Raw genomic sequence first — 13373 nt, forward strand, 5'->3', positions numbered from 1 at the left:
AGGAAATATAGACTTGCCCACTCACACACAGGGAATCAGGCGCACACACACACACACTTGAGTCTGTTGGTTCAGCTCTTCCATTGAGGGTACGTATGCTAGCTGGCCATTGTGCGCATTGGGCCTTTTGTCTGTGCAGCCTGAAACTGGTGATTGCACCTTAGCTACCGCAGTTCAAGCGTAAACAGTGTTTTCATGCCCTGCGATATACACTGTTGCCAGTGGACCCCTAAATCCCTGGAACAGCTGAGTCCTAGGGTGTCAAAGATAATGGCGATTTATTGCAGTGCGAGGCTTTCTCATTGCCCCTCCCGCCCCCCTTTCCAATCGTCCCCCCACCCCTCCCCCTTCCTCAAACAGATTAAAATTAAGCCTTAAACATGTGAGGATGGAATTAACACATTTAGCGAGTCTCCTCTTCCCACATCCCATTTTCGCTCCAGAGCGGCTGATCCCCGCTGCCGAACGCGGGTGCAATTTTAATGACTCGCAACGTTTTTGAAGTCCACATGAAAAAAGCGTCGCTCGCCGTTTGTGGCGGCGCTAGATATGGCTGGGCCACGGCCGGCCATGATTGGGGGGGACACACGCCGCCGACTCGGACTCCAGGCTCTTCGATAGGATCGGTGTCATTTTCCTCTCCACGATAAGACGCCTTGCTGACAAGGTCCGATTAGGAGAGAAAAAATCATTATTGCTATGCCTTTCATCCACCGGGGGTTTACCGATAAACAGCTCACCCGCGGCTAGATTTTCTGAGAGCGAGATGTTATGCGTTGAAGCATATATATTTAGGAAATATGGTTTCAAGCGAAATTTTTTGGAGCGTTTTTAATAATTACTTTCTTTTTCAATTGCTATAGAAAAACATACTTTTCCTTTAAAACATATTTTATAAAAGGCCTCCTTTCTCCTCAGCTGAAACCTCAAGCTGTGAAATATTTAAGTCGTAGCTCTCAGCTCCATTAATCAAACAATTATCAAATGACTTCATATTCTTTTTGAACACAATACAACATGCTGATTGTATCAGCCAACAAAAAAAGTGATTTATTATGCTATACCTAAAGGAAATCTACTTTAGCAAACTGATCTTTAAAATATTCAAACTACATTGTAGAACAGAGAGAATAAAATAAAAATGGAAGCGAGAAAAGATTCAGTTACATGTTGAGAAGAGCAGATTTACAATGCATATATACTGTATATATTTCTACAAATCATTCATGAAGTGAGTGAGTGAAAAAAAAATAATAGTATCAAATTGTGCTGCATTAGCAGTTCACAAAAAACTTCAAATTAATAATAAAATCTGTTTATAAATGTGGGAATTTATTAAACACTTTAAAAATTAAATAGTGAGGGCAACTATAAGTACTCTTTGGGACAATTTCAAAAAAATTAAATACATTTTTTAAATATGGAGGATTTTATTTTGTAGGAATGTGTTTTATTAACACAATTGAAAAAGCTCATATTGTTCTGGATTAACCAAATGTTGTAAATGTTAAAGAATTAAATAAAATGTGTCGAGAGCTAATAATAGCTTCTGCTTAAAATATCCCTTGCATAAATGTTACTGATTATGTCATTTGCTAAGTGTTTGCTTATGGATTTGAGGAGCGAGCACCACTTTGGTGGCCCAGCACCAAAAGAATCATCGAGTCTGATCTTTAGAGGGAACAGGGAGAAATAAAGCGAGTGGGAGAGAAACAGAGAACGAGACGAAGATGGAGGGGGAGAGATAGAGAGTCGGGACAAACGTGCGCTGTGTTACTGGGCCACTCTAGCGCCCGTGGACTCTCAGCAAGACTCAAAGCCACACTCTGCTTCAAAAGGGAGCCATGAAGATTTTTTTTATGTTTACAAAAACATATTTATTTATTTCTCGTCACTCTGTCATTTATCTATTTATTTCTCGCTGTCCCAGCACCCCTTGCTCTGCCACTGGAATCATGTTCGATGACGCCGACGTGCTCGCCCTCCCCTCTTTTCCCCCCTCTCTCTTTTAATACCACTGCAGTTGAAAATCAAACTGCTCTAAAACAAATTGATGTACTCTTTAATATAGTCGTCACATCATCACAGGGTCCCCACGCGTCTGCCTTGGTGACAACTGCAGGGCTGCTTAGCTTAGCCCAGCGATGGCTGCCACTTTGTTGGTCGCTTCAATGATTTATCACAAAAAAGAGAGGGAGATTGTGAGAGTGGGAAGAGAGAGAAAAGGGGAGAGACAGAAAGAAAAGACCCCTGGATCATGATTGAGTCACTGGCACCTTTGATTGACAAGGTCTAATCAGCTTATCTCCAGCCTAATAAAGTTGATAGCCCGCGGTGCTGCTCTCTACCTGGCATGGCATGAACTTTGGGTTAGGCTGGGGCCCCTGGGGGCCGGGCCCTGGCCCTCTCTGCTTATCTAAACGGGACTGAAATCAATCCCTAATGAGCTGTTTTCATTTTGCAGGATTGATTACAGGCCCCTAAACACCAAGAACACTCGCCTAAGAAGTGTTCTCAGCCTCTCGCTGGCCACCTTTAAAATGCAGAGTAGCAACGCTTTTGTCTGGCTCTGTCTTTGTTTCAGCAGCTCATTTTGCTGGCATTGCTAAGTTATTTGTGTCAACTGAACAAGTATAAAGGGGATGGATTTTCAAAGTAAATTCACTCCACATTTGCTGGTTGATTTATTGAGTCGTACAATTTTTAAATGTTGCCTCTGAGATGCACTCAGTCATTCGTAATTGGAAAAAATTAAAAGCCTTTACATAACATGTAGAAATTAAATCTAAAATGTAGATTGAAAAAAAAAAACCCTGCATTGGCCAAGTCTAAACCAGTAAACTACAAAGCATGAGCCCATTATTCCAATTTGAAGTTTACCTTTAAGTTTAGAATTACTATAATTGTCCAGAGATGGTTGCACATTAACAGCACCACCAACAACCATTGTTTCAAGTTGACACAACAAAGCAAACGCCATTTAAACCATTATTAGAGTGATGCCGGTACAATAAGCACTGGATTTTTTATTAGCAAAACTGGAAAATTCAGCTGGAGTTTGATGGAGCATTTTTTTAGCCACGTCTTGTATGAACTGTCGATCAGTGTGTAACTCTCTCCCCTTCAATGAATAATAATCAAAAAGGTGGAACAGCTAATCATTGCAACTTAGATGTCTTATCTGACATGCTATCTATTTCTAAACAAGCAATCATAAATCATTCAAAATCTTTTCAACTGCGGAGGGAAGGACTAAAATCTGGCACGTCTTTGATTTAACATCAGTCAAGCCTCCACATTTGGGCATTTCAAATGCCCCTGACTCAAATGTCTTTAAATTGGCTAACTGCATGCCCTCCCTCTTTATTTAGGGCCCTCTTTAACTGGGCTAGCCCCCATGTCTGCTTGTTGCTATGCCTGTGCTTTTAAGTCAGTGCTCTTCACTAATGAAGTTCTATACTTTATTTATGAGACAAACAGAGGACCCTGGTTCTTGAGGGTGCGTGTGGTAAATAGCTCTGCATGTCCAAAGAGTCTCCTCTATATCCTTCTGAGGGCTCTCACTGCTTTTGGCAGGCCTTTGTTTTCGCTAAATACACTGGAGACATTGAGAATGGTAGAAAAAAAAAGCTGAAATCTGATAAAATGGTACTGTGTGAAGATTTATCTTTTCTTAGAACTAAGAGTCCTCTTTTTTCCTTTAAATGTGACCTAGAAGCATCCTGGCTTTTTTGTTCCTGGTCATTAAGAGATATACTGTCGACGCTGAAGAGAAAAGGGGGCAAAGCAGAGTTTCTACGCCATTTCTTTGTTCAGGATCTACGTCTTTGAAATAAAATGTCTTTTAGTTCCTCTTCCCCCCATTGGTCAATTACAGTTCTTAAGGGCTACTGTGTCATTGTGGATGGAGAATGCAACTTTGAATTACTGCAAAATAACGATGCTAAACTGCTCTTCGTGAAAACTACGGCTTAGATGTCTGAGGAGAGTTGAGGTTTGTGGTGAGAAAAGTATTTACAGCGTGACTAGAGAGTGTCTGATTGGCAAAACACATAACACTCTAATTATTAGTGTTAAACGTCTTTGGATGCCACACCTCTGTGTTTTAAAACTCAGAGCTTATTCTTAAACAATTGCCAAAGCCATTTTCATAATGTGCATGAATACAGCGCTTGTTGGATTTCTTATTTCATTATTTTTGCTTTTGTTGATGTGAAAGAGAAGGAACTACAATAAATTGTTTGTTGGGGCTATAAAAATAAACAGTTTAGTGTTTACAAAAAGACAAATCCCAGTCCTTAGGGTGCTGTGTCTCAGTGCTCTTAAGAACTATGGCAGGACTGTGATCTAAATAGTGCAGGATTTCATGAAGATGTCTGGGAAGTGTTGTGGGACCACAAGAGTAAATATGTAGTTTGAGATGAGTGAACAATGTTAAATTTAAGACCAAACTGAATATGGGATCAGATGGCGAGTGCTGTCAAACCTCATAAACTAGCGGATAAATATGGCGACCTGATGTTTGTGCCCAGTGTGTTTGTTGAATTCGAATGCTTGGTATATATAGTAATTAGTCTGGTGGAGAGTGACTATTCCCTGTGTATGTATGTTCTCTGTGCAGATGTATTCCCTGTTTGACCCGGAGGCATCGCCATTTCAGGTTGTGCATCTGAGCGGAGGGTTGGTATCGACAGCGGAGTAAAGGAAGGGGTCATGGATTAAAGACGTGGGGCGAAGCTTCCCCACCAAACCACAAACACACCCCCAGCTGGTGTGGACCAAGCCAAGTGTGTGGGACCAAGGCAGGATAAACGAGCATTGTTCTTAGCTCGACGCACACACACTGGATGAGAGGGCCACCAGTGACACGGGGTCAAGGGGCATGTGGCCGACTACGGCAGGAGAAACCGCAGGGCCCAGGAGGTACTGAACACTGTTAAGCCACGGCCCACTTCTCTAACACCGACCAAGCTGTGAGGCAAAACATCAAAAACACAACCCACTCTGGTGAAAGATCCGACTGAGTAGAATTAAAAATCTGTCGGCTGTCGCAGAATTTGACACAGTCAAGAAACTCGGATAACGGCGGGATCATCCGAGGCGTTTGAATCAACATTTTTAAGCAGAGAATGCAGATTGTATTTATGAATTTGTGAATGCAAGTTACAGAGAACATCAAAAGCCGTTGGTCTGCGTGCGAACCTTCCTTGACTTGAATTATTAAATCTGTCGATGTCGCACACGCCAGCCACCCCGCGATTATAGTGTAAATTGACAAACTTTTTCAAAACTACAACGGAAGCCACAGAAAGCCGGTTGATACTTCAAGAATGAGCTTTGATACATCTCTGAGGAATACACTGTGCCTCAATAATGTGGTGACTGTCAGGAAGGAAGACAGGAAGAAAAGAAATATGCTAACTGGTTAAATCTATTTAAGATCCCAATGAGCTTTTTTCCTATTTTAAGATAAAAACCATCCTTGATAATGAGGGAAAAAAAGGAGTTTGTGTGTTTTTTTTGGGGATGGTTTATTTAGAAAGTGATATTATGGGTTTTTTTTCTTCCTTCTGCACTCCTGAATTAAGAACTTCAGGAGGAACGCTGACGTTGTTTATTTTCATAGACCCCCTGTCTGTTTGTGTGGAGAAAAAAAAAAAAAAACACCATCACCCAACCAACACACACACAGCACGACACACAAAGACACACACAGCCGTAGCGATGCACAAATTTTCTTCGGGAGCAGAGCAAGAAGAAGCGGCGCTCGATCTGTTGCCTGTACACCTCTCTCTCCCTCCCTGGCTCGCCTTTGATGTGCTCCCGAAAATGTCATCAGGCGTCAAGGAAAGAGGTTGGGTTTTTTTCTCGACCCCCCCCCCCAAACACCCTCCACCCCGCAAACACACACAAACACACATATCCACCCACCTCGCATATGAGCAAGACAATTTGCTGTCGCTCACTCATCCTCACCACTATCTTGAACCCTCCCCCTCCCCAACGCTGCCCCACTCCTTCCTAACCCAATCCAAAACAGAATACGTACCAGTTTCTACTGCTATCTGGTAGCCAGCCTCCAGTCTGCGTGATGACCTTTCCAGCTTCTCTGTGTTGTCCAACAGATGCGCTCTCTGCAACAAATAGAGAAAAAAAAAATAAAGCCAGAGAAACAAACACAAAAAAAAAATTGATTGAGAGGGCTGGGACCCATTTCAAAGAAACACATCAACGCTGTCACCTAAACAGACAGACCACATTCACAGCAACAACATAGTACAGCCAGGTTGGCAATAACCTTCATGGATGACAATGTGTTATATGCTGATGGAATATCAAGCATATGCATGTTGAGGCTGACAATGTAAGAGGTGCTGCTGCCTCATCTTGGACATAAAAACAAGAACTACTTTGAGGTTTTGTTGTCTCCTGGTATTGTTTCACAGCACAGCCTTCTGCTGTAAACAAAGTTAAAGCAGGGAGGTGGAGCGAATTAAGATACAATAAAATTTAATTTAAAGCTTTCCAGTTGAAAGAAAATCCTGTCCAGGTGGGGACTTCCAACTGGAGGAGAAATGTTAGACCGAATCAACATTTTATCCCATCAATGAAACATGTAAAGTGTAAGTTTTCTTAAATAATAACATCAGTGTTATGGATGTAAATAAAATGATAGGTGTGAAATTTAATAACTATACTAAACAAAATGATCAAATGTCTTTTGTGCTTTTGTTTTACACATTTGAGGACCATTAAAGTAATTCTTGATGTACGAGTTACCGAATCCCCCCTTGTTTTACTCACAGCTATCAACAATTGACAAGGCCGACAATTGAAAGCATGCAGCGAAGAAAGCATATCAAGAAAAAATATGTGTTTCATAAATAATTAAATAAGCAATTTGATCTTTTTTTTTCCCCCAAAGTGGATGTTTTTGAGTATCAAGGTGTTAGCTCGGGCTCTAATATTGTGTGTAAACATATACATTGATAGCAGTTTCTTAGATACCAAGAGATTCTTTTCTACAATTCATGTCTGACAAGCAAGACAAGAATAGAGCTGAACTGTTGACTGATGGCCTTGAGTTGCACCTGACATTATGTTTATAGTTCATTGTGCTCACATACACAATTACTGCAGCGTGTATTCTCAGACACACGTAAAAAAATAAACATGATGTTGGGATGTATGGGAAAGTGTGGAGGGAAATGATTTGATGAACACTTTGAATCAGTCAGTTCAGTTTTTTTCCTATACTGATAAAAATGAACCGATGCGACATTCACACAAAAGCATTGGCGACAATGATTGTTGATCTGTAGCTGACAATTGGTATTTGACAATGTAACGCATGCTTTATTGTCCTGTACAACAGAAGTGATTGTTGTGAGTGATAAGTTGAGGTTATTTGACAATGCCTTACATGTTTTACTTGGTTGAAATGTAATTCTTTCAACTGGCACCATTAGCAAACCTTTAACTTTATGTCACCTAACAGCTACAGTTAGCCAATTTGTCAATGGAATCAGGTTGAAGTGCTTTGTATGAAAATTAAATGGTTATCATGGCATAATAATATACAGTAATTAACTTTTTTTTTTTTAAATGTTATTTATTTTTTTTAATTTTTTTTATTAAACTTGTACAATCTTACACATTCCATAGTTTTTGTTGGTTATACCACAAAACAATAAATAAATAAATGAATAAATAAAAAGAAAGGATATAATGTACAAGCAATATATATACACAATAATGAAGTAATTAACTTTTTTTATTTATTTATTTTCAGACTTTTTGGGAGACTTTTTGCACATATCTCAAAAAAAAAATTTAAAATTTCAATAGAGTAATTATTTGTTCAGCCAAAAATAATGTTTTTCATTCCTTTCATAATAATATATAATAATAATAATTGTGTTATAACATCCATCATCATATTTCATTTCATCCCATGAAATATAGCCATCAAATACCATGAACCAAAAATGTCTAGCTGGGAACACCTACTTTAAAGTTTTCAACATTACATTTTTTTAATCATTGGACAAAAGAGGTTCCCTAACTATGACTGATCTGACATGCTTCGGTTGTAATAACCTGCCAAAAATGCCAATATTAGATCCTATTTTCCATAGTTTTCCCAAGGAGGTTCCCCTCCACTTCACAAACGTGTGTCTAAATTTTGGACAGTCATGTAAGATTTTCTTTCCAAAAGGCTGTGTGTTTTATGGCGTTTCCCAAATGTCTGCATTAAGTTTGATTCTTTATTTCTGACCATATATATCTAATAAAATGATTCCCAAGATCTAATAAACTACACCTCTAATTGAAGATTCTGATGTACTGTATCACAAGAGGGGTTAATCATGGAAGCATCTGTTTGATCATTCTTTGTTTCAAATAATGCCTGGATATTATACTGAAGGCTTTATTCTATTTCCTCCTGATGGTGCTGCTTCTGGCTACAAGCAAGAGTGTAGGTGTATTTAAAAGACAACCTTCAAGTTTTGTGTATATTATCTGTACAATATTTCCTTATAAGATACCATCATGAAGGGTTAATCTGAAAGTTTTTTCTTAATCTATGGTGTAAAGTTTCAACCACCTATCTAACATACAAACAGCTTCAAATACAGCCTCATATTGTCCACTGTAGCGACTGAGCTTTCATTAAATCCAAACTGGATTCAGAAGGCAGGATTATAAACAGCATAAACATGGAAGGCTTAAATGTTTACTCGAATGTTGTTGGTTTTGATGGCCTTTCTAATATGCTATGTTAAGAAACTGATCAGATGTAACATATTTGACACTCAAAAACAACCCGACGAATGACATGCGCCTCTCTGACAAGGGTTTATGCCCATCACATGAGCAGAGGGGACAGGGGGAGAAGTGAAATCTCTAGTTTTGGTTAGGCTGTCAAAATGTGTACCAGCTAATCACTCAGAGGAAATGAAAAACGGGGAGAAAAAAAAAAAAAAAGTCAACGACACACTTTTCAAAGTTTGACAATAAGAGGGATGGGAAAAGAGCAGGGAGGAGAAAACTCCCTCTGAACTCTTTTCTTTCCCTCGCTTCCTTTTTCTTCGCGCCGCTGACAGATGTCATTTAAAATTGCAGAGATACTTTTCAATAGTTAAAGGGAGGGCAGGGGGAGGATGGAGGGATAGGAGAACGGGTGGGTGGTAAAACGGGCTGCTGGTAGGCGATGAGGAAACGGTGAGTGGGACGGGATGCAAGGTGTGTTTTTGGAGAAGGGTGTGGTACAGGGAGGGGGTTCCATGGGTGTGGAAGTGGTAGTGGCACCAGTGGAGATGTTGGCAGTGTGCTCGTGGGAGAAAATGGATACCAAGCTTGGGCTATAATGAGCCCCTATGGATCAGAGGGGACGTATTGACATGCAATGCTTAGGCTTATACACCTAGACCATGGCTGCAGTGCCTGTGTGTGCCTGGGAGCATGAGGCAGCCAGGGATACTGACAGAGTAGCGCACTCCCCGGGTTCTTCAAAGAGCTCAAGTGATTAGTATGTTATCATTACCATTCGAAACGTGATTTTCCTATTCCCTCTCGGCAAAGGTGACACGTCTCGGGGAGACGGCCGGCAGACTCACTGCGATGGAAAGCCACTTCAAAGCTTTCTCCTCCTGAATTTCTCTCCCTCTCTCTCTTCTCTCCCTCGTTCTGTCTTCTTTTAGGGCCGGGGGGAGGGGAGGGTGAGTGTGGGTGGGTGTGTGAGGTGGGAGGGAGGGGGGGGGTTCGGGTTGGGGGGGTGCTGGGGGGGTAGTGGTGGCAGTGGCGGTGTATATGTGTGTGTGTGATCATTAGAATAATGCGCCCCAAGTTTGATGGTGACAGAACCTGAAGGAAAGGGTGAGAGTTCAGCCACTAAGAATCCAGTAATGGCACACTGTGATGGCCCTAATAATGAAACAATCCAGCCATGGACACAGGATGATACCATGGAAAATAATGAAAAGGAACATGTACAATGAGAACTAAACATCCTACACTACGTAGTCACAGTCGAGGCTGATGTAGAGATTATGTCTACAAACTTCATCTGAAACGAGGTCTTACTCTCCAGAAAAGCAATTTTGATCCAATATACAAATATCACACAACGACAAAAATGTGAGTGTTCGGCTATGGTTTTATTCTGCAGTTAGCAAGCAAATCCAACACATCCTTGTCAGCATTTTGTGGAAGGAAATGGAAAGAGGCTGCCAGCCCCTACTGTGCTACACCGTCACATATCAAGGCTTGACCCCCGTCGTTCTGATATAACCATGATGAAATCTTCAGAATAAAAGCACACATACACTAACACCTGCTCAAGCTCAAAAACTGGCCCATAATTAATAACAAAACAAAAACAAAGGGGTTGCATTTCAAATCACATCTGATTGTCTCGTGGAGCCTTCTAGCAATTTAAATACAATATATGATGATATTGTGCATCTCTGAGTGCACCAGTGCACCCCACCACCATTTCTGCCTATGCATGTATGCCTTTTCATCTGACACCTACATTTTGAACAAAGATCTTCTTAGGAACCACGAAAATTGTGTTTTTTTGTTGTGCTTTTTTGCGTCAAGAAACACTCTTCAGTTGTAAGTTATTAACAGGGAGCCCCAGAACAATGCAGCTGTAGCTCAAAAGAAATCTCTCCCCTCTTCTTTCGCTCTCCTGCCTTTTTTCAATATCAAACACAGGCGGTTACTATCACCATTTTCCAAAGTTCAGATGATTTCCTTATTATTTCAATAAGGGTGGGGGAGAGTCAAAGTGAATAATGATGACAGCTGTGATTCAGACTGACTGTGTGATCTTCTGTGCCGTTTGTTTGGGACTTGTAAGACGAGGAATTACAAGTGTCAAACAGCTGTGAATATGGGTGCTAAATATTTAAACATGTTTTTCAGCTGAAGAAAAAAAAGTATAGTTTTTTAAAAGCAAGGCTTAAGTGTGTATAAGCTGTGCCAGCCTTTGATTCAAATGCAGGAAGAGCAGAAGGGTAAAAGACTGCAATGGAGAAGTGCAATGGCGAAGAGGGCGCCGAATCAAGCCTGATTACACAGATCGGGCCATTCCTTAAGGGGAGGACAGGTGAGGTAACTTAAGGTGTCTTCTGACCCTCAGGCTAGGAGGAAATGCACAGAAAAAGGTGGGAAGAAGAAGGGGAAACAAAAGTAGAGCTAAATAAAAGAAAAAAGCGTGATAACATGGCATCTGGGCCAGGTTGGTGCTCTAAATTATGGATAGGTGTGAATGGTGAGCCTTTGATAGGAATTGAATTACTCTGCTACAGCAGAGGCCCTTTTGAACACAGACTCACTCAAAGGCACATTTAACAACATACTGTAACTACACCTGCAAATACAAGTTCAGTCATGCTTCAAAGGACAAGCAACATAATGTAACCTACAGAAACAGCAAACAACTAAATCTGCCTCAGTGAGAGGGAAAAACACCTTCTCTAAATTATCATCAGTTCGTATCAATTAAAATATGTTAAACATTGTGATTGTAATTTTCACTGAGCATCTCAGTGTTATTAAGAATGGCATAACAGGAAAAGTATGATGGTACTTGAGCTAATATTACTACTATATTGATGCACAGTCCATAAATTTAAATTTAATTTAAAACTAACTGCATTGACACAATGTTATAGTTTACATGTTTTTTTAAATACCACTATGTAACTTAATAAACCACCCATTCTGACAAATCAATCAATTATCAATAGACAACTGATTTGAATTATCACGCTTGTTACATCACTTATCTAAATGATGTTTGGAGTGGACGTTTCAGTCTTAAAAGAAAGACCCCACAGACAGGTTGTCATGGCAGTTCAATCAAACATTTGCTACATTTCGTATTTGTTATATGTTACAAGTTCTAAACATTATGATTGTAATTTTTACTTGCCATCTCAGTGTTTTTAAGTAAAAGTATGATGGAATTTGAGCTAATATTACTATAATATTGCTGGACAGTCAAAGAACAAATGCTGAAAAGTCTAAAAAGAATCTAAAAGGTTGCATAGTTGTTACAGTTTTCATCCTTTTTAATACCACTATCTAACTTCATAAACAATAGACATCAATAGACAGCAGATTTGAATTATCAGGCATGCTCCATCACTTATCTGAATGATGTTTGGAATGGAAGTTGTCATGGCAGTTCAATCTAACATTTGCTACAATTTGTTTTTATTACACTGAAAGATTCATTCAATTTAAAGTGAATTTGTATTTAATTATGAGTGGAGCAGCTCAATTAAAGCATTTGTATTACATTTATAGCTAAAACGGACAAAAGTTTAAGGAACCAGGTTTTATTCCAACATCAGTGTCTTTAGTTTACCGCCTCAAAGAGAGAAAACCTCCAACTGTTGCTAACGGCACTGGATACAGGACACTTTAATGAAAAGTAATAACAATTGAAAAAGAATCATTAATGCCAATTAGTCTAGGTTCTTGTTCATAATTAATTTGCAAAACCTTCACATAGCATTTGGTAAGTCATTCAGCTAAGCAAGCATGATTCATGTTTCTGCTGGGTGTGTGGTCTCACCAACTTTGTCCACTAAACCAAAATTAGATTTTAGATGTTGTATGTTGCTTTAAATTAACATCTACAAGCCAATAATATACAGTACCTGACAGGTCGACATGCTTTCTTGACATTTCTGTTTGGTTGAACTGTACATTTTCGTTGTGCACCAAGAAAAACACTACAATTTCATTAAATTGTGCCAGTATCTTGCAGTGCACATTACAGAATAAGAACAATGAAGCACTTGGATAAATGAGAAAGAGCACAAACCACCAACAAGGCCATGCCCTCTCTCGCAATGTTTTGCAACTAAAAAAGGATTTGTGTATCTGCCCAAAGACTCGGATCAGCTCTAAAATTTTATGGGTTCTTCCTTGACCCATGCTAAACTCTTCCGCCAAATTTCATGAAAATCAGGGCAGCAGTTTTCCTGTAATCCTGCTGACAAACGGACAAACAAGGAAACCTAATCTTCGGGAATGGTGGTGACGTAATGTGGGGAATGAATGATGATGAATGGTGAACAACTACCGAAACAGTCATCGCGTATAGCCTGAAACAAATGATAGTAATGATAATCTAATTTAAATTTATTACAAAAGGCAGAAAGCAACGAGTGCGGCCTCATTCAAGAAAATGAAGGAATAGTAAAATCCTTCTTGAAACTAATAAGTTGATCTTTGTTGGACCGACTAACGAAAGCTGCTGTAAGCGCATCAGAAATAATGTCTTTATAATATTTAAGGTAACTGGAGACTGAAACTGTACTGATTTTTGGTGAATTCCTTATCTTTTGTTT

At 39.7% G+C, this 13373-nt stretch overlaps 1 protein-coding gene across 4 annotated transcripts in view; it reads right to left on the reverse strand.

Moving 5' to 3' along the window:
• Positions 1 to 13373, reverse strand: part of vti1a (vesicle transport through interaction with t-SNAREs 1A) — a 128518-nt gene that overhangs the window by 85755 nt on the left and 29390 nt on the right. For all 4 annotated transcript variants that reach the window (XM_059324396.1, XM_059324398.1, XM_059324395.1 and 1 more), the window contains one exon: positions 6050 to 6134. In XM_059324396.1, the coding sequence (XP_059180379.1) occupies positions 6050 to 6134 (85 nt within the window). The remainder of the gene's footprint in view (positions 1 to 6049; positions 6135 to 13373) is intronic.

The sequence above is a fragment of the Centropristis striata genome, chromosome 21 (genome assembly GCF_030273125.1).
Source record: "Centropristis striata isolate RG_2023a ecotype Rhode Island chromosome 21, C.striata_1.0, whole genome shotgun sequence".
NCBI lineage: Eukaryota > Metazoa > Chordata > Actinopteri > Perciformes > Serranidae > Centropristis > Centropristis striata.